The 20,136-nt window shown below is 44.0% G+C and overlaps 3 protein-coding genes across 3 annotated transcripts in view; all 3 read right to left on the reverse strand.

The window, feature by feature from the left end:
- Positions 1-20,136, reverse strand: part of LOC139789283 (zinc finger protein 501-like) — a 508,475-nt gene that overhangs the window by 141,808 nt on the left and 346,531 nt on the right. The gene's annotated exons all lie outside the window — the stretch shown is intronic.
- The window catches only part of LOC139789149 (olfactory receptor 5P76-like), a 428,065-nt gene that overhangs the window by 133,586 nt on the left and 274,343 nt on the right, over positions 1-20,136 (reverse strand).
- LOC139789167 (olfactory receptor 14J1-like) overlaps positions 14,311-20,136 on the reverse strand; it is a 35,470-nt gene continuing 29,644 nt past the window's right edge. Inside the window, exon 2 of the mRNA XM_071729686.1 lies at positions 14,311-14,502. Coding sequence (XP_071585787.1) covers positions 14,311-14,502 — 192 coding nt within the window. The remainder of the gene's footprint in view (positions 14,503-20,136) is intronic.

Raw genomic sequence — 20,136 nt, forward strand, 5'->3', positions numbered from 1 at the left:
ATTACATTGTTTATGTGCAGTTAATTCCCAGATGAAAGGAATGGGAGCTTTTCAGCCCGGAATGCCTAACCCCGCGATGCTTCCAGAGTGTTGGCATCTGCTTATAGTAGACCTAAAAGACTGCTTCTTCACCATACACATACACCCACAAGACACAAAGCGATTTGTATTTACACTCCCAGCCCTCAACAGAGAAGCCCCTGCTTCACGATTTGAGTGCGCAGTGCTCCCACAGGGCATGGAAAACAGCCTAACTTTGTGTCAACTGTTTGTAGATGCAGCATTATTGCCGGTACGGCAAGCATGGCCAGATGCCTTAATTTATCATTACATGGAGGACATCCTAATAGCACAGCAAGACCCGTTTACTGAGCAGCAGGAGCACTTTTTAGCACAAGAGCTAAGTCACCAGGGACTCATAATAGCACCTGAAAAGATACAACGTACACCACCATGGAAGTACCTAGGATGGCATATCACTGAGTCACAAGTTAGACCTCAAAAAGCTGCTCTCCATTTGACTCTTAATACCTTACATGATGTACAACAATTCCTAGGTGATGTTCAATGGTTACACCCTGTGATCGGTATAACAAACGATCACCTAGAACTGTTACGACCATTTCTTAAAGGCACCGATCCTGCCTCCCCGGTTGCTCTTTCAACAGCTCAACAACAGGCCATAACTGAAATTGGCCTGACAATATCAGCGCTCCGTGGATCGCCGTGATGTAAACTTACCCATAGGCCTAACCATCCTTACGGGTAAACAACATTTACTCGGAGCTCTCACGCAGTCCAAAAAGAAAAAGGGGGAGACTAGGTCTGCTGATTACCTTGTGTTAGAATGGATCTTCGGACCACTGCAGCCAGAAACTACAATCCAAACAAAGATTGAGGTATTGGCCCTTCTAATTTGTAAAGGCCGAACCCGTATTATACAAATTACTGGAGATGAACCTAGCACAATTTATCTTCCAATGTAGCAAGGAGAGTTGGACTGGTATTTGCAGCACTCTCCAGACCTACAGTCAAGTCTCCTAGAAGCACCGCAAACCATTGATCTCTCTCCGTTGCGATCTACTGTGTTAAAGTGGATGTCCCTGCATGAATGGATTCCTGTTCCAAAACGAACGATCTGAGGAACCCCTTCAAGATGCACTAGCGGTTTTTACCGATGCAGGAAAACGTTCACAACAAGCCGCAGTGACATGGCAAGATAAAGAGCAATGGTGCCATGAACTCCTGTCCTCACAAGAGGACGATACCCTACAGACTCTAGAGTTGGCAGCCATTGTTTACGCCTTTTCACGCTGGCTGAATGTACGTCTTAATGTTGTCTCAGATTCCCTATATGCTGTGGGAGTTGTGCAGCGAATTGAGGACGCATATCTCAAGGACGTCACAAACCGGTGTTTAAATGACTTATTTCGTCAGCTGCAGACTGTCATCCAACAGAGAGATCAACCTTATGCTGTCATTCATATTCGGAGTCACCAATGGTCTGACGGCCTAGGAGAAGGCAATGCCCGAGCAGACAAATTGGTTTCGCTGTCTGTACCCATGGACGAATTTACTAAGGCAAGGAATGCGCATGCTACCTTCCACCAGAACGCCAGAGGACTCCATCGTCACTTCCAGATTTCCATGGATGAGGCCAAAGGCATTGTAAAAGCCTGCCCACAGTGTAACCAAAAGGGACTTGGTCTCCGTCTCGTAGTTAATCCCCAAGGTCTTGGTCCAAATGGAAGATGGCAAATGGATGTCACTCATGTACCAGAATTTGGAAGGCTTAAATATGTTAATGTTACTATTGATACTTATAGCCATTTTATCTGGGTTACAGCTCAGTCTGGTGAGAAAGCTCCGCAAGTGATGCGACATCTCATCCTTTGTTTCGCCGTCATGGGTGTGCCAGAGCAGATAAAGACTGATAATGAACCGGCAAATACTAGCGACAAGTTAGCTCGATTTTTTCAACAGTGGGGAATCAGGCACATTACAGGCATTCCCCACTCGCCAACAGGTCAAGCTGTAGTAGAGAGGGCAAATCAAACATTAAAAGACTACCTGACAAAATTCACAGATTTACAAGACCCACAGGAGCGATTATTCAAAGACTCTATTTGTCTTGAATTATCTGTGTATATTCGGGGACCAAAAGTTAGCGCCAGCATATATTCATGGGACAATAGCCCAACAAGCTGACCCTTTAGAAGCCCCACTGTATGTGACCTACAGGGACCCCACCACGGGTATATGGCAAGAACCAGCAGCGGTTAAATATTTAGGCAAAAGTCACGTGTCTTTCGACCCCTACAAGTACCTTGTAGGTTCCCAGCAAGGGGACTCAGCCAGCCCCTGCTCCGCCGAATTTGAAAGCATAAGCTCAAGAACAGAGACAGCCGTATTAAGTGCTCAACATGTTCAAAGATAGAAACTGCCGTGTTGACTTCATCATAGGTTTCATTGTCATTTTAAACTTTGATTGTTTTGCCTTCCTGAACTTCGACCCCCGACAGAATGTCTGGGTTACCCTTGCGCGTCAGCTTAACACCACTTCCTTTTGTGCCAGTCTAGCGACACCCCAATAGCCTTTCTTATGTGTTTAGTTGGTGTACCAGCCTCTGAAGAGACGTGGCCAATGTTTCAAGCAGCAATGAACCACACACAAGTGCAATTTCACACCGAGAGTCTATGTTCCACCAAGGCCAGTCTAGTTGCGTGCTTAAGTGACTACGACACTTGGGTTAGTCGTCTGCCTGTTGGGCACGATCCCCAAGAATTAAGCCTTGTAGACTCTCTAAATGCCACTTATTGTCTCTGGATGAGTAGCTTGTCCACTGATTGCACAGAAGTCATGGGGAGACAATGCGTTACTACCAATGTTTTCCCAATGGGCAATTTCAGCCAGTGGTGCAACTACACCCTCCGTGGTTCTACTAACCCATTGCCTGGGACACAGCTTCCTAGGAAATTACCATCAGGGTACTTTTTAATTTGCGGAGATTGGGCATGGTTAGGTATACCATCCCGTCCCGTTGGAGGGCCTTGCACCATTGGTCAACTGAGCTTAGCTATGCCTCACGCACACCCGAACAGTACCCATCGTGTGCGGTGGAAGCGAGGCCTGGCCCAAATACTAGCGCAGGGATGAGATGATGATGTTAATCTTTGGTCCAAATGGCAGGTGATTGTTACTTCTATCTCTTTGCCGGGAGCAGCTGTCGCTGGTGCACATCGGAACCTGGAGAAGTTGAGTTGTTGGGTGGTAAAGTATGCTAGTGATACCAGCAAGGTATTATCTGAATTAGCTGATGATTTTTCTTCTGTACAACATGCAGTATTAGAAAATAGAGCTGCTATTGATTTTTTGTTTTTAGCTCATGGCCATGGTTATGAAGATTTTGATGGTATGTGTGGTATGAACTTGCGTGATCACTCTAAATTGATACATAAGTAGATACAACAGCTAGTCGAACATACTCAAAATATCAAGCAAGATGTAGTATTTTTTGGTATAGATGAATTAGTCAATTGGTTTGGCCTCACCGGATGGCTTCAAAGTTTATGTAAGACTGGTTTGCTCGTACTTTGTATCATATTGATAACTGTGATGTGTTTTAGTTGTATGTTAGCGATGCTTAAGAAGTTATTTGCCAAAGCCGTTAATATTATGAAAAAGATAAAGGTTTTGTTGAAGAATGGTTTGAGGTACAAGGACATGGACCTCTATTAAGTACCAAAAGGTTGTGAATAGCTACATAACAAGTATATTAAGAAGTTACGAGAACAAAAAAAAAAAAAAAAAAAAAAAAAAAAAAAAAAAATAGAAAAGAAGAAGAAAAAAAAAAAGAGAAAAGAGAAAAAGAAAAAGAGAAAAGAAAAAGGACATAGCACATAGTAAAATAATACATACTGCTTTTTAAAACATAAAAAAAAAAAAACAAAAAACAAACCAGACTTTGCCTGTTATGAATGTAGTAATTGAATGTTGTAATCCTAAATTTAACACAATTCGGCAACTATGAAGGTCCTAGGACTCCGTTATGCTATGAGCCGGTGGGACCTGGAGACGCTTATAGGGGCCCCCCGACAACATTTCGTCGGATAAGTCTCTCCTATCCTTATTTTGGCTCTCTGCACTAGTGGACGCCAGACCTTCCTAATATTGAACAGAGCTCTGTTAAAGAGTGTATGAGTATGAGTCGACTCTTACTTGATTAAGACAACGAAATCTGTTTGATAACTTGTTAACCAATTTGTTTGATTCATTAATTGAGTGGTTTGAATAGTTTTTAGATTATTTCAAAAGGGCATTACAACATTGAATGTATCAACCTGTTTGATTCATTAATTGAATGGTTTGAGTAGTTTCTAGATTGTTTTAAAAAGACATTATATTATTGAATGTATCCTTAAGTTTTGCACGTTTTTGTTATTTGCACTATATTTGTTTGAAAATTAGCACTGCAAAATTTTAAACCAAACATGGGCTTGTGCAAAAAGAAAAGGGGGGATATGTTGTGGAATGTTAGAGAGGTTTGGAGAATGTTGGAGAATATTCCTGAATATTCTCGAAGAGATAGGGGGTGCGACCCCTTTACTATGCCCAACCCCATGTTTGGGGGGCCAATTAGATCGGCCCATACTCCGGTGCTACCTGCACCAGGGATTCGCTGTGCTACAGGTAAACACACTGGGTGTCCAATAAAAAGTTATGTTGGTGGCGGGGGTGTGGTCACGGAAGCACTATATAAGCAAAAGTTGCTGCTCGATAAACCAGAAGTTTGTTTATCAACCATATTGGTTGCACGCATTTTCTTTGCTGCTCCCGCATCCGAGCATCACTGTATCCATATAGGAGACCCTATAAGTGTGTGGTGTGTGTGAAGGAGTTTACCCAGAGTTCTGCATTATCACGCTATCACCTCATCCATACAGGAGAGAAGTTGTATCCCTGCACTCACTGTGGGAAAGCCTTCAACAATAGCACCTCTTGGATTAATCACCAACATGTCCACACTGAGGAAAAACCCAACACGTGTCCCCAGTGTGGGAAGGGCTTCATAGCCAGCTCGAGTCTCACCCAGCACCTACGGATCCATATGGGTGAACGTCCCTACAAGTGTCCCGACTGTGGGAAGAGTTTTTCCACGAGCTCTTATCGCATCAGGCATCGTCTCATCCACACAGGGGAGAAACCCTACTCGTGTCCCCACTGCTCCGAGAGCTTACGTCAAAGGTCCCACTTGTTGATACATCAGCGCCTTCATATGGGTGAACAGCCCTAAAGCTGCTCCCACTGTCAGAAGAGTTTTTACCAGACCTACAATCTCACCTCTCATCACCAGGCCCACCTCAGCCATCACCAGAAATGAAGGGGCGTGGTCAAAGTCACCACATTTTCCAAGCTTGAGGGTTTCAATGATACAACATCTCTAATATGTTGTGATTTTTTTACCATATAAGGTAAAGCAAGGAAGTGATTATCACTATGACAAACTCCTCAGGGGACGTGGCAGGATGGGGCCATGTCTGTTTCTATTATTTGGTAGGGAACACCCATATGGAGCATTTTATTATGACTTTGCAGCAGGACTTTGAAAGAAAGCAGGAGCTCCTGGCACTCATCCCCTCCATCTTCACCCCCTTGAAGCTCTCTCTGCCTTGCTCATCTCCCCCAGATAACCTCGCAGATGATACCTATCATCTACCCCAGATACCTCAGCCCTGCTGTGCTCTGCAGAGGAGCTGCTCCTGCCCACAGCTGTCTCTCTGCAGCACTGCCCACTTGCCAGCAGCTCCCTCCATCCCAGGAGCCCAGCTCACAGCTGTCAGGAGCCCTCTGGGGGGTTGATGCTGAGCCCATGACAATTGTTTAAGAGGAGAGGAGAGAAAGCTGCAGAAGCTTCTTTCTCAACAAAAAAATCCAAGGCAGAGTCCAAGTCCAAAGTTTCCAAAGTTTGTTGCCGTGTGCCTGGGCCCCCCTAAAGGGACAGCCCTGAGAAAGCATCCCCTGCAGGGTGTGTGGGGAGCAGGAACCATCTGTGCCAAGCGTGCCTCCAGCTTTTCCACAGCTTTTCCCTCTCTCATCTCTACCACAATCTGTCCTGGGCTGTCCCATCCCCTGTGCTTCTTGCCCTGCAGGCTCTGCTCCTTCACCCGCCTGCCCCACCTTGCTGTCCCCTTCCTCTCCTGTGTCCTCCCTGCCTCTGCCTTGGCACACAGAGCCTTGGGCTGATCCAGGCTCTTTCTGGGGGATGTGGTTTTCCCCAGCATGGCCCTTGCAGTGACATTTCTTTCTTCTGTTCTCCACTCCAGGCATTCTCAGCTGCACTTTTGGGCCATTCTTTCTTGCCCAAGCTGTTTCCCACTGTGAAGAAAAGCTCCACCATGCCCAAAACCACCCTTCAGGCACTCCCAGGATACTCCTCTAATGCCCACAGTCTGCACAGCTCTGAGCCTTGGCTCATCAGTCTCTGTACACCACCCATGATTTTGATGCCTCCAAACCCCACCTTGGGACAGCTCTGGCCATTCACCATAATATCTGAGGTGGATGAATATTAGAGAAACAGATAATCACAGAGTAATTTGGGTTTGAAGGGAGCTCTATTGGCCCTTGCAAACTGTCCCTCTCCAGCATTCCTGTAGGGCCCCTTCAGTATATGAAGCTCTCCCCAGAGCTTTCTTTTCTCCAGGCTGAACACTCTTGTCTCCCTCAGCCTTTCTCTTAGCAGAGGTGTTCCAGCCCCCTGATCATTTTTGTGGCTCTTCTCTGGACCCGCTCCATCAGGTCCATGTGCTTCCTCTATTGAGGGTTCCAGAGCTGGATGCAGTACTCCAGGTGAGGTTTTACCAAAGCAAAGTGGCAGAATCCCCTCTCTCAGTCTGCTGGACACTCTTCTTTTGATGCAGCCCAGGATGTGATTGCCCTTCTGGCCTTCTGCATGTGTGCACTGTTGGCTCATGTCCAGCTTTCCACCCACAAGCATTCCCAAGTCCTTCTCTGCAGGGCTGCTTTCTAAAACCTCATCCTCCAGCCTGTACTGATGGTGAGGATTGTTCTGATCCAGGTGCTGCACTCTGCACTTGGTCTTGTTGAACCTCAGGAGGTTCACCTGGGTCTACCTCTTCAGTTTGTCCAGGTCAATATTATGAATTCTGCTGATGCACAGCACAAATCTGGCTGTAGGATTTTTGTCTGGCTTTCCCAGTTTTGTATCTCATTCTCAGTGCTGAGGGTACAAGGGACAGTGTGGGAAAAATCCGCGGAGGCTTAAAGGACGACACGCAGTCACCAATATGGTTAAAGTGAAGTCATTTATTAACAGTGGACACTCGCTTTATATAGAGCCTTTGTTTATATAACGATATCTTGCAGGTGGCTATATCTTGGACACAAATCCTGTTCTCACAGAACTTCTCCTGGCTACATCATTATCCTGTTATTCTTCTTTTCTGCTGCCAGCTCCCTTATCTTTTTCCCATAGCTCATCTTTCAGTAACCTTGCGACTGGCCCTCAAGGCCCTTAGTTTACTCTAGCTAAAGCTAAATAGTCAGGATTGCTCACATGTCTGTTTTCTTCCAGACAGTTTCCCAACAGGACAGTAATTTGCAAACCCTTTCTGCCCCATTGCAAACCTGAGTAGGGTTCATCCTGGTTTAAGCTATAGCAATCTTAGAATACTCTGTTTTCTCACTTTCATAACCAGCCTCCTGCTTCCAAGCAGCAAAGCCTCATCAAGCAGCTTGTATCAACGCAACCACCCACAATTTCCAAGTCCTTTCTTTTTAGGGGATGATCTTGCTTGACTAACCTGATATTCTTCTACAAAGGGATGACCAAATGGGCAGATGAAGGGAGAGCAGTGGATGTCATATACCTTGACTTCAGTAATTCTTTAGACACTGTCTCCCACTCCATGCTCATAACAAAACTCAAGAAATGTTGGGCAGATGACTGGACTATGAGATGGATTGATAACTGGATCAACAACAGAGTACAGAGGGTTGTGATGAGTGGCACAGAGTCAAGTTGAAGACCTGTGGCCAGTGGTGTTCCCCAGGGATCAGTACTGGGTCCAGTTTTGTTCAATCTCTTCATCAACGACCTCAATGAGGGGATGGAGTGTACCCTCAGAGAACTCATGATGATAAGAAGCTGGGAGAGGTGGCTGAGACTTGATCCAAAGGAATTGATCAAGCACTTGATCCAAAAATGCTGACTCTCTAAATAATCCCTCTGTGGGGTGGGACAAAACGCACTTTCACCCCCTTTGTGGATGAAGCCACACTGGGGAAGCCCTTGAGCAACCTCGTCTGGTTCATCCTGCCTTGAGCAGGGCACTCAGACACGGAGATGCTTAGGGGTCTCTTCCAGCCTGAGGTATTCTGTGATTCAGAATGATCTGGAGGGTCATGGGAATGATCTGTAGGATCAGGCAGCAGGAGGAGCACGGGAAGCTCATCCTTGAGCAGCTGCAAGAGACACTACTGCTGAATGAGGCTGATGCTGTGGATGGGATTAAGAAGTGAGTTCCATGGGGACAGGGGCAGGGTTGGCTTCAGTTGAGTGGGGTCATGGAATGGGTTGGGTTGGAACTAGATGATCTTTAACTCTTCCAACACAACCCATTCCATGATTCCATTGTTCTGTGACACAGTCCAAGCCAGTTCCAGGCCTGGGCATCTCCACAGGCACCACCAGGGCTTTGTGATGCAGGGTCTGGTGCCTGGACACCATTGTCATGGGGGTCTCTGCAGTGACCCTGGAGGTTTATAAGGGGTGTGGAGTCCTGGGGTGCCCGTATCTGGAAGAGCATCTCCCTCAGGACTCAGCAGCTGCCCTGGGTGACCATGGAATGTCTGTGGCAGAAAATGCCCAAGATGTCCATGGAGAAGGAGGTGGAAGCCTGCTGCCAGCCCTCCACAAGACCCCAAGGTCAGTGAATGAAGGAAGGGCCAGACCAGAATTTCCCCTGCAGGCTGTGGGGAGAAGGCAGCTGTCCCCTGCAGCCCATGGAGGAGCAAGGAGGGGCAGATGTGGATCTGCAGCCCTGGAGAAACCCACACCAGGATGACGTCACTTTTTACTGAAACACGTAAAATTTTAGAAAAAGTCACATTCGAGCAATATGAGGATGGCTGGGGCAAATGGCAGGAACATGAGATGGCTTTTGTCTCTCTGTGTCTAGATTTCTAGTGAGTTCCATGGGGACAGGGACAGGGTTGGCTTCAGTTGGGTGGGAGGTGTCCCTACCCATGCATGCAGGGGGGTTGGAACAAGATGATCTTTAACACTTCCAACCCAAACCATTCCATGATTCTATGATTCTGTGACATGGTCCAAGACAGTTCCAGGCCTGGGTTCTCGACAGCACCACCAGGGCTTTGTGATGGGGTAGGTGCAGTTTCTCAGCTGTTCCCTTTACAGCTGAGACCCAGGCCCAATGAGGAGCCATGACAGCATCTTCATATTCTCGTGCTGTTTTAATCCCATCACCCACAGTTGGTTCCATTTCTCCAGGAACCCATAACATTACTGATAGTGTATGGTTAAATGGGGATGGTGCAGCACGCACAAACCTTTGCCTCACAGGCTTAGGGCATGGCATGTGGTAGGGATCTACAGTCTCATCATTGGTATAGATCACATCTTGTACAGACAATTCTTTCAGATACCTGAGAGCTTTTCCATGTGTGGCTGCTTTGACCTGTGGGCAGTCTATTTCCTCTTTATAGGGATATCTCTCCCTTACAGCTTACAAGAGTCGTTTCCATAGGCTGGTGGTTTCAGCCTTTTCCCCAAATGCCTGATCAATACCTGCATCTTTGGCCAGGGATCCCAACTGCCTTGCTTCCTTCTGAGTTAATGTTATGGTAGCAGCCACATCATTCCACCATTGGGTTAACCAAGTGAGAAGTGGTTCACCTGCAGGATGAATAAAGTCTTTTCTCAGAGTACACAAGTGCCTCATGGAAATGGATTAAACATGTACTTCTGATTCTGAGTCCTCCTCAGATAACTGGTTTGGCTGCTCTATGAGGAGAGGTTATATCCTCTGTCTCCTCTATCACCTGGTTGTCTTGTGCAGACTTTGAAGGACTGGGGCTAACATCTGATTTCTTTTGTTTTCCTTTTCTCCTTGTTCACTAGTGTTGGGAAATTGTCTGGAAGAAAACAGACATGTGAGCAATCCTGACTCTTTAGCTTTAGCTAGAGTAAACTAAGGGCCTTGAGGGCCAGTCGCAAGGTTACTGAAAGATGAGCTATGGGAAAAAGATAAGGGAGCTGGCAGTAGAAAAGAAGAATAACAGGATAATGAGGTAGCCAGCAGAAGTTCTGTGAGAACAGAATTTGTGTCCAAGATATAGCCACCTGCAAGATATCATTATATAAACAAAGGCTCTATATAAAGCGAGTGTCCACTGTTAATAAACGACTTCACTTTAACCATATTGGTGACTGCGTGTCGTCCTTTAAGCCTCCGCGGATTTTCTTCCTACATTTGGCGCCCGAACAGGGACCCTCTCGCTGTTGCTTCCAGGAGCGATGAAGACAGCTGGGATGAGAGGGTAGCGAGAAAGCCGACCGAAGGAACGGTGCGGCAGGAGCGGAGAAGCCAGTCGAAAGGAGACTGCTGCCCCGGCGGTCTACGTAGCTGGTGCCCGGCTACGGAACGAAAGAGGTACCTCAAAATTGAAGAATCTTGCCAAGAAAAAGGTGAGCGGCTGGGGAGGAGATGGGGTCTACACTCTCTAAAGAAGAAGAGGCAGTAGTTAAGCTCCTCCAATGTATTCTCTCTAAGAGAGGTTTATCACACGAAGGCAGGACCTTACGTGAATTACTGAAATGGGCACGGGATAGAGACTTGATCCCCTCGATGGGTACCGTTTTTGAGTTACCTACTTGGGAAGCCATAGGTACTGCTCTATGGGATAAAATTAACGATGGAGATAAGGAGGCACAACTCTTAGCCACACTCTGGAAATTGATTAGAGAAACCTTAAAAGAAACGAAAAGTGAAAGAGTAGCAGCCTCAGCGTTTGCTGCCTTAACACCTGATCTACCAATACCGATGAATGCTCAAAATATGGACTTGACCTCTAGGCAGTTATTTGAGACACCTAAGGTGCCCCCACCAGCACCTGAAGGGACTATACTGATTCAAGCTCAGCCAACTGTGCCATTTGACCCTGGAGGGTCAGATGAAAAGTAAAAATGGGACTGAGAAGCAAAACGAAAAGCGACCGAAAACACCACCAAAATCGTCGGAGGACCCAGAGGGAGAGAAGCCGGAGAACACAGGCGAGGAACCTTGGAATGCAGAGCCCCCCCTCCTGCCCGCCTGCCACGGCTCCCGAACACTCTGCCACCGCTGCCTTCCTCTCCACCTCCGATGCCTGATTTATCTTCTTGACCACAGTTGCCATCAATTAATCCTCTGCTTCACCTGTCAACACCATCAGTGCCTGCTATAGAGCAACAACCAAGGAAAGAACTGGGACTCAGAGACAAGCAACTCAGGGAACTGCTGAAGAAACTGCAAGAACTGGAGAGCAAGGATGAGTATACCCCTGAAAAAACCCTAGTTTTTTGCTCCGGAGAATACCCTAAACAACCCAGGGGCACTAATCCATTTTTATCCCCTGATCAGTTCCCTATCCCTGCTCCTACTTCCCTTAACCCTTTAACACCCACTGCTCCACCTCTTCTAGATCCAACATGGGGAGGGGAGGGTGGTAGAGGGGATAGTGTGGGGGGGGGAAAGGTGGAATCAACAATTGCAATTTCATCATAAATGGCAAATGCTGTGTGAAAATGAAGCTGTGATTCCTAGACAGAACACCGATGCATTATACAGAGTGCAAGCACAAATGTTACTTGGTGCTTGTCCTTTTGTATGTGCAGATTTGCAGGCATGGTTTCAAACTGAAGTGTTACAACTTTCACAAGAATTGGTGTATAAAGCTTTGTAAACTGTGCATGATCCTGCACAAGCAACTCCCTCTTTTACAAGTATTAAACGAGGGAGTGGAGCCATATCCAAAATTTGTGGATCACTTATATTCAGTGGTAATATGACTCACATCCCGACTTGACAGAAGAGATGAAAACAAAATTTTTTTATATGTCAGCATATGACAATGCTAATGAAAAAACTAAACGTGCATTAGGACTACTCCCAAAAGGTGCTACAGCAGCCCAATTGTTAGAAGCTTCTGAGCAAATGCTAGAAGCAGATAAAGCTGCTTAAGGACCATCATTGCAATATGGTTCTCAATATTGATTTATATTGTGGTGCATGGTCCACTGGTGTTTCATACAGAGACAAAAAACAAACAAACAAACAAACAAAACCAAAACAAAAAAAAAAAAAAAACAAAAAAAACCAAAAAAAAAACTTGGTAATTACACTTGAGTTTTGGTTTGGGAAATTGTACCACTTCTTTTAATTTTAGGCTAACTTCATTAGATTTTATGAGAATGAGTATGCCTTTTCAGAGCCCGAGAGTTGCTGCGGAGAGTGAGAGCTGCTCCTGGTACAGAGAGCACCCCCACTCCTGCCTCCGCAGCCGTTTCTCGCCCCCCCTCACACAAGGGCACAACTCAGATATGGCCGGTGAGCATCGCCAGTGTGTCTGCTACAGCTGCAGCTGCTGTTTCTACTCCCACAGACACTGCTACTGCTCAGAAAATGAGCCCTGCTGCAGACACCACAGCAGAGGAAAAAAAAAAAAAAAAAAAAAAAAAGGGGGGGGGGAAAGTGCGTGCTTTTACTGTCTTTGTTTATTAGGCCTTTTTGAGCCTCAATTTGGCAACCATGAAGGAAACCAGGACTCCACTGTGCCGTGACCCGGGAGGGGTCTGGGGACGCTTTTGGGGCCCCCCGACCAATTTTTGTCGGATAAGCCTCCTCTACCCTCTTGGTTCTATGCACCAGTGGACACCAGACCTTCCTCATAATAAAAAGGTATTTAAGTCCTTCCATTGCAGTGTGAAATGTGCTTTTCATATTGTATTGATAATAGGTTCTTGTTAATGTTGTAATTCATGTGATCGTTTATATGTTGATTATGGGATCCCTTGTCTATGTGTTGATTGTTGATTGTGCTATTCTGTTGCACTGCTAAGTAGATGAACTTAACTTCTGGTATTTTAACACAGATGCTAAAAGATGTTGATAGTGTCAGACATGCAGTTTTATAATATCATGCTGCCATTGACTTTTTATTATTAGCTTTTAGGTTATGTTTGTGAAGACTTTGATGGAGTGTATTTGCATGAATTTATCTAATCATTCAGAGTCAATTCACAACCAAAAACAATTGATTAAGATAACATGAAAAATTAACTGTTGCATATATTGGGTTAAATGAATGGTTAAATCACTTAAGGATGTAGGGATAGCTTAGAGATTTAATTAGACAAGGTTTATCAATTATATTTGTTATTATTGGTTTTGATGCTTTCGTATTATTAGTATGTTGTTTATGGCAATGTATTATTAGCATGTTATCTCACGTGATGAAGTAAGTCAGGATTGCTCAAAACCAAAAAGGGGGATATGTTGGGAAATTGTCTGGAAGAAAACAGACATGTGAGCAATCCTGACTCTTTAGCTTTAGCTAGAGTAAACTAAGGGCCTTAAGACCCAGTTGCAAGGTTACTGAAAGATGAGCTATGGGAAAAAGATAAGGGAGCTGGCAGTAGAAAAGAAGAATAACAGGATAATGAGGTAGCCAGCAGAAGTTCTGTGAGAACAGAATTTGTGTCCAAGATATAGCCACCTGCAAGATATCATTATATAAACAAAGGCTCTATATAAAGCGAGTGTCCACTGTTAATAAACGACTTCACTTTAACCATATTGGTGACTGCGTGTCGTCCTTTAAGCCTCCGCGGATTTTCTTCCTACACACTAGTAGCTCTGTGGACTGAGGGGATGTCGTGATCCGTTTATTATTTTATATTTTGATTATGAGGATTTCTCAGGCTCTGCTTCAGAGATGACACATAAAATTGCAAGCTAACACGTTTGAACTTAAACAAGTTCCAAGGGTTTATTTTTAGGGAAGGGAAAACAAAATATCACAGTTAAGAAAGGGTAAACACTTTGCTACTTTTGAAGAGATGGGTTGTTAAGGAAAGAAAGAAAGAAAGAAAGAAAGAAAGAAAGAAAGAAAGAAAGAAAGAAACAAACAAACAAACAAACAAACAAACAAACAAACAAACAAAGGGGTAATTTAAAATGTTTCACCGGCAGTTGGCCCTAGCGGAAGAGGAGGGGGTAGGAGTCGTTTTACCGCGATGCCACCGCAGTCGAAAAGCCGCGTCGCCGCTTTCCGCTTGGGCCTTCGGTGCTGCTTGCCCGCCTTTTTGAGCCTGGCTGGAGTTCGTAGTCACAGGAGCTGGCGTCCACGAGGTTCTTTTGAGCTGCTGTCTCTTCTGAGCTGCTGTCTGTTCTGAGCTGCTGGTTGCTTTTTGGTTCTTTCTGGGGGATTTTTATAATGCAAAGGAGAGCGGGTCCCCCTCTTTTTTTCCTTTTGTGTGAGTTGTTGATAAAAATCAGGCTTTCCCAGAGTTGAGCATACTTCCCGAAGACAAGTTACCTTATCAGTTTGTTAATATATGCTAATTTCGTGACTTCTGGCCAAATGTCAGGCGCCAGGAATTTGTTTTCCTGTTTGCCAGTCTTTGGATATGTTAATGTGAAAGCATGTTTCATATGTGAGCTTGAAAAGAAAAAAACCTAAAAAATTCTTGCTCAAGAATCAAATATTTTTTAGTGTTTACATCATTCCGCTCTGTGATTCTTGAGTTAATATTCTTTTTTTTTCTTTTTTTCTTCTTTTTTCTTTATATGCATATACATATATGCACACATCCCTGCACATATATATACACACATCCCGTATGGTGTGGTGGTGTTGTGTGGCTATTTTTGCAATCTGTGCCTTATGCGGGCTATTCCATCTCCGAGGTTTGCCATGGGGGCACGAACCAGGAATTAACCTCTGCCTGGCAAAGTGCTCTGCCCACTTACCCATTACATGTCCCACCTGGCTCAAAAGCCAGTATATTTTTGACGTGTGTTTGGGGGGGGGGGGGGGGGGTTAGTGGTAAAACTGTCTCTTGTACCACACATTTGCCACAATGTATATACCTCACCAAATTACGTCACCTCACCCCATGAGGCTATGGGAGCGTGTTGTTGGGATGAATAAATATATATACATACTCAAAAGAAGAAAGAAATTGCATCCTGTGTTGCGCCAGCATTGGGAAGTTTTGCGACTAGTTATCTAGATATATTACAGACATTTAACGGCTAAAAGGTAGCAGAGAGCATATACGAAAGGTTTCAAAGAATCAACTTAATAGGAGTAAAGTATGTGCCCATACAAAGCAATTGTGTCAGGTAGTGACAAGTACAACATGTGTAGAAAGAAAGGTAAAATACGGACGGTTACAAAATCTTAGCAATTAAATGAGAAGAAGATGTCGATTATAGATGAGAGCTAATAATAACAATAGCCATAGTAATAAAAATTATAAGAATTACAAAAATTATAAAATAAGATACAATGCAATAATCATAAGGACATAACATAGGCCCATTTCATACACATACAAATTACATCTGATATTATACCACCAATAAAATGTATTACAGGTAACAGCAATCCAGGAGCAATCAGGGACAAAATCATGATGTTATAAATTACTTTACCTAGGCTAAAGAGGTGGCTAGCCTCCCAGCCAGCAGTAAGTAATTTCTTCCAGTGTCAGTTTCAGAGTAGCCAAGTCTGAAACTGTACACCAGGGGTGTTTTGCTTTGATGTCCTGGGATTACTGATGTCTGTAGTCACATTAAGTAAACCTCATTCTGTGCCAAGACACAAAACCTAATTACACAAAGGACTAAAAGAAAAGAAAACATTGGTTTACAGGACACAGGGTAAAAAATAACTTAAACCTTATTCCACATAGATTATCCAGTTTGTGCTAATTTTGTGCTGTTTATTATTCATGTCAGTTGCCACCCACATGTTTGAATTCAGTAGATTTTGCAAAATGAGTTTAATTCTACCTATGTTAGGTAAAATCACACAAACGGCTTGGCCTGGCTGCAAGGTTCCTCTGAAGTTCCTGGGAGGCTGCTTCTCAGTGTTGTTATCTTGATTAGGCGACAGGAGAAAGAATGCCGTCATTCTGGGACACCCGTTCACACCCCACCTATTATTGACTGTGGTAATAGCATAGTTGAGTCTCTCATGCCAGTTACTCTCGTGAGGTCTAATGAGTTTTTTAAGTAACCCATTTGTTCGTTCAACAATGCCGTTTGCCTGGGGATGATAGGGAATATGGAAAGCCCAGTTAATATTTTCACTTTTTGCCCATTGCTGGACCAGGTGAGAAGTGAAATGAATACCATTATCAGACTGAATACTGGTAGGTCTAGGCAGAATTCCAAAAATTTTCTTCAGGAAAGATACAGTGTTTTCTCCATTTGCTTTTGCATACGATTCTGCACAAGTTAACCCAGAGATAACCTCCACAATTACAATAACATACTGTTTATTTCCTGACCTTCGGAAGGGGCCTATATAATCTATCTGCCAAGTAGACCATAATGTTTTACCATCTCTGAGATGTAAATTGTCAGCACTCAGAGGATGTTCTCCCAACCGAATTTTACACAAATCACATGAGGAAATTATTGTTTTACATTGTTCTGGTGATACAGACCAACCACGAGATTGTGCTTCTTTATACAAATCAAAAATACCCGAATGGCCTCTCTTGCAATGAAGCCATTCTAGTAATTTTCCCCATTCTTGGACCTCACCTTTATTGAGAGCATCTCTGATTTCAATGACATTAATTCTTGCCAATTCATCAACTTGGTTATTATATTTGCTGGCTTCATCTTTTAAATTGGATTGGTGGGAAGGTACCCAGCCTACATGAAAATTGGGATTTTGTTTTGCAATTTGTAGAATTTCCTTCCACTTCTCTGTATGCCATACAGGCACTCTATTAATCTCCCACTTATTATTTTCCCAAAATGTCACCCATTCTACACAGCCTTTAAAGACAGCAAAAGAATCTGTATAGATATATACAGGTTCCTTAGTGGCTTTTTCTTTTACAAATACATTCAAAACAGCATCCAGTTCACCTGCTTGTGCACTTCCTTCACCTTGATTTATTATTTGTTCACCCGTGGAAGGTTTAATTGCGGCAGATTTAAAAAAACATACTTTTCCTTCCTTTTGGGAAGAAGCATCTGTGAACCAGGCTGTAGTCATATCACTTTTGTATTCATGGGCTTCTTTAATAGGGCTAGGAGTTTTCATTATAAAATCTTTTTCATCTGTGGATTCAATTGGTTCTTGAATTTTCAGATGCTTATCAGGGCCTTCCTCAATTTGGAAAAGTTCAGCAAAATATTCAATTTGGCTATACCATTTTCTAATTGTGCCTTTCTGAGAAATTCCTTCAGGAGGTGGCCTTCCAGACAGTACCTGGTTAATCACCTGAAAAGGCCCTTGCAGGATTACCTTTTGTTTTTTAATTATCTTGCTTATCTACTTAAGCTGTGCTGACGGTGAGCAGACCCTTTTCCAGCACCGAATACCGCTTCTGAGTCCTTTAAGGACTGAGAATAAAACGATATGGGCCTGGTGGCTCCAGCTGGGCCCCATTGCCAAAAGTGATAAGATAACGCACTGGAAGAAAAACCCCATTCGATTGTTATTGGGTCCTCTGGGTGAAGAGGTCCCAGGGTTTGAAAGGTCTGTGCTTCTAGGAGTAGGAGTTTTAGCGCCTCATCCTGAGTTTGAGTCCACTCCCAGTGGCGGTGTTTCTTTAACAAGTCATACAATGGCCTAGCAATGATTGACAGGTCAGGTATGTGCTTTCGCCAATATTGCAAAGTTCCCATAATTTCTTGTAATTCCTTTTTATTTGTGGGTGCCTTTATTTCTCTCAGGTGAGAGAGAGTATCTGTAGGAATATTCCATGTCCCACCTTTCCATTTGATTCCTAGAAATTTTGTTTCCTGGGACGGAGGTTGCCTTTTTTCCTCAGGTATTTCAATTTCTAAGCTTGTTAAGTGCCCAATTATGGCATCATAAACTGTTCTCACGGCTTGCTCAGTTTTACCACCTATCAGTACATCATCAATGTATTGATAAATTTTCACATCTGGGTTATTTTTTATTTCTGGAATATTTTCTAGCTCCTGTGCCAGAGCATGGTGGGCAATCGCGGGAGAATGTTTGTAGCCCTGAGGCAACCTGGTGAAAGTATATTGTACTCCATCCCAAGTGAAAGCAAAATATTTTTGATCCTCGGAATCAATGGGAATTTGGAAAAACATATATTTCACATCGAGAGAGGCAAGCACTGGGTGCGCTGCCTCCTGGATTTCTAGCACCAGATCTGCAATGTTTGGGACAGCTGCAGTTAATTTCTCAGTACCCGCAATCAATTTTCTATAATCTACAGTCATTCTCCACTTACCATTTGGTTTTCTTATGGGCCAAATCGGGGAATTATAAGGCGAATGGCAAGGCACAATTATGCCTCTTTGTTTTAGGTCAGAAATAACTTCTCTGATACCCTCTTTAGCTGCTATGGGAATAGAATATTGTTTAATGTTTGTAATTTTGCTTTGGGGGAGGTGAGGGGCAGTTTTTAACAGTCTAACTTTAAGAGTGGGGGTGCCAAAATTCCAAAAGCGACCGTTCTCGTCTCTCCAGGATCGACCAATCAATACGTCCATTCCTAACAGATTGTAAGGGATGTCGTCTACTATCATTTGCGTTCGAATTAACTCCTCGTCTCCCGGTAGCTTGAGGGAAACTTTAGCTGTTTTCTGTAAAACAGGCTTTCCCAAAGCACCACTAACGAATATTGGTTTCAGAGAAGAATTAATACCACATTTCTTGGCCACATCAGATTTTAGTGTGGAGATCTGTGCACCAGTGTCTACCACAAATGTTACAGGGTAGCATTTTGGCCCAACAGCGCACATAAGTTCTAAATCCCCATTTTTGTTCAAGACCAATCTTAGCACATTTTGCCAGTCTTTTGGAGGACTTGATATTTTAGGATTTGATTGTTTATTATTTTCAGACCAATCATTTTGATTTGTAGGGATGGTTTCCCAAGGTTTATTCAGTGGGTCAGTAGAATTTACTGAACTGGGATCAGGACCTGTCTCCTCTCTCTGCCGTCTTTTTGCTTTCTTTTTAGTAGCAGAGAGAGGTCCTTTTAGTTTCCTGAATTATGGGAATTTCCAGATCTTTCCCCTGAATTTGACCTGGCAGGCCATCCCTCTACTAAGGCTTTTAGATAGCCATAAGTAAAACTGTGACTTAAGATTGAAGGAGGGATGCCTTTTCGCTTAGCTTCCTCTTTAAGCTTTGCAAAAGGTCCCAGTTCACCCTGTGGTGAATTATTTCTGTCTTGGGAGGGTCTATTTTGACGATTATTATTATGATTATTTCTCCGTCTGCCTCCCCTATTTACAACTGTCCAGTCACCCCGTGATTCCTCCTGCTGGTGAGGAGGAATTTGGGGAGGCCTGGCAACCGCAGCAGCATAAGTCAAGTTTTGACTATCATTATAATTTGCTGGGGTCTGAAGAATTCTTACAGATGTAGAATCAGCTTTGGGTGCTACATATTTATGCCCAAATTCTGTCAATTCAGTTAGCAGATCACACCAAGTGTAGTCTGTGCCTAATAGCGAATTTGCATTCGAATTTTCGATTCTAGCCTTGATCTGTAGGGCTAGATTTTTCAGTTGCGTAGGTAGCCCTCTGATGAGAATATCCATTCTCTCAGGTTTTACCTTTAGCATAAGGGGGTCCTCCTGATTAATCACCAGAGCATGGTCATAAATCATTTGTATCACACTGGCTTTATGAACATTGTCCAGTAGCTGGGTGAGGCCCCCTTGCAATACATGGGGTTCTCCCCTTGCTATGGGGTCAGTGAAGCCCACATTATAAGCAGCTCGTTGGGTCAGGGACCATGGAGCTCTGGAATTGCCAGTAATCAACATAACTCCAGGACCCCAATGACCTGACGCTTCTTTTTCTGATAATAATATG

Source organism: Heliangelus exortis, chromosome W (genome assembly GCF_036169615.1).
Source record: "Heliangelus exortis chromosome W, bHelExo1.hap1, whole genome shotgun sequence".
NCBI classification, from domain to species: Eukaryota; Metazoa; Chordata; class Aves; order Apodiformes; family Trochilidae; genus Heliangelus; species Heliangelus exortis.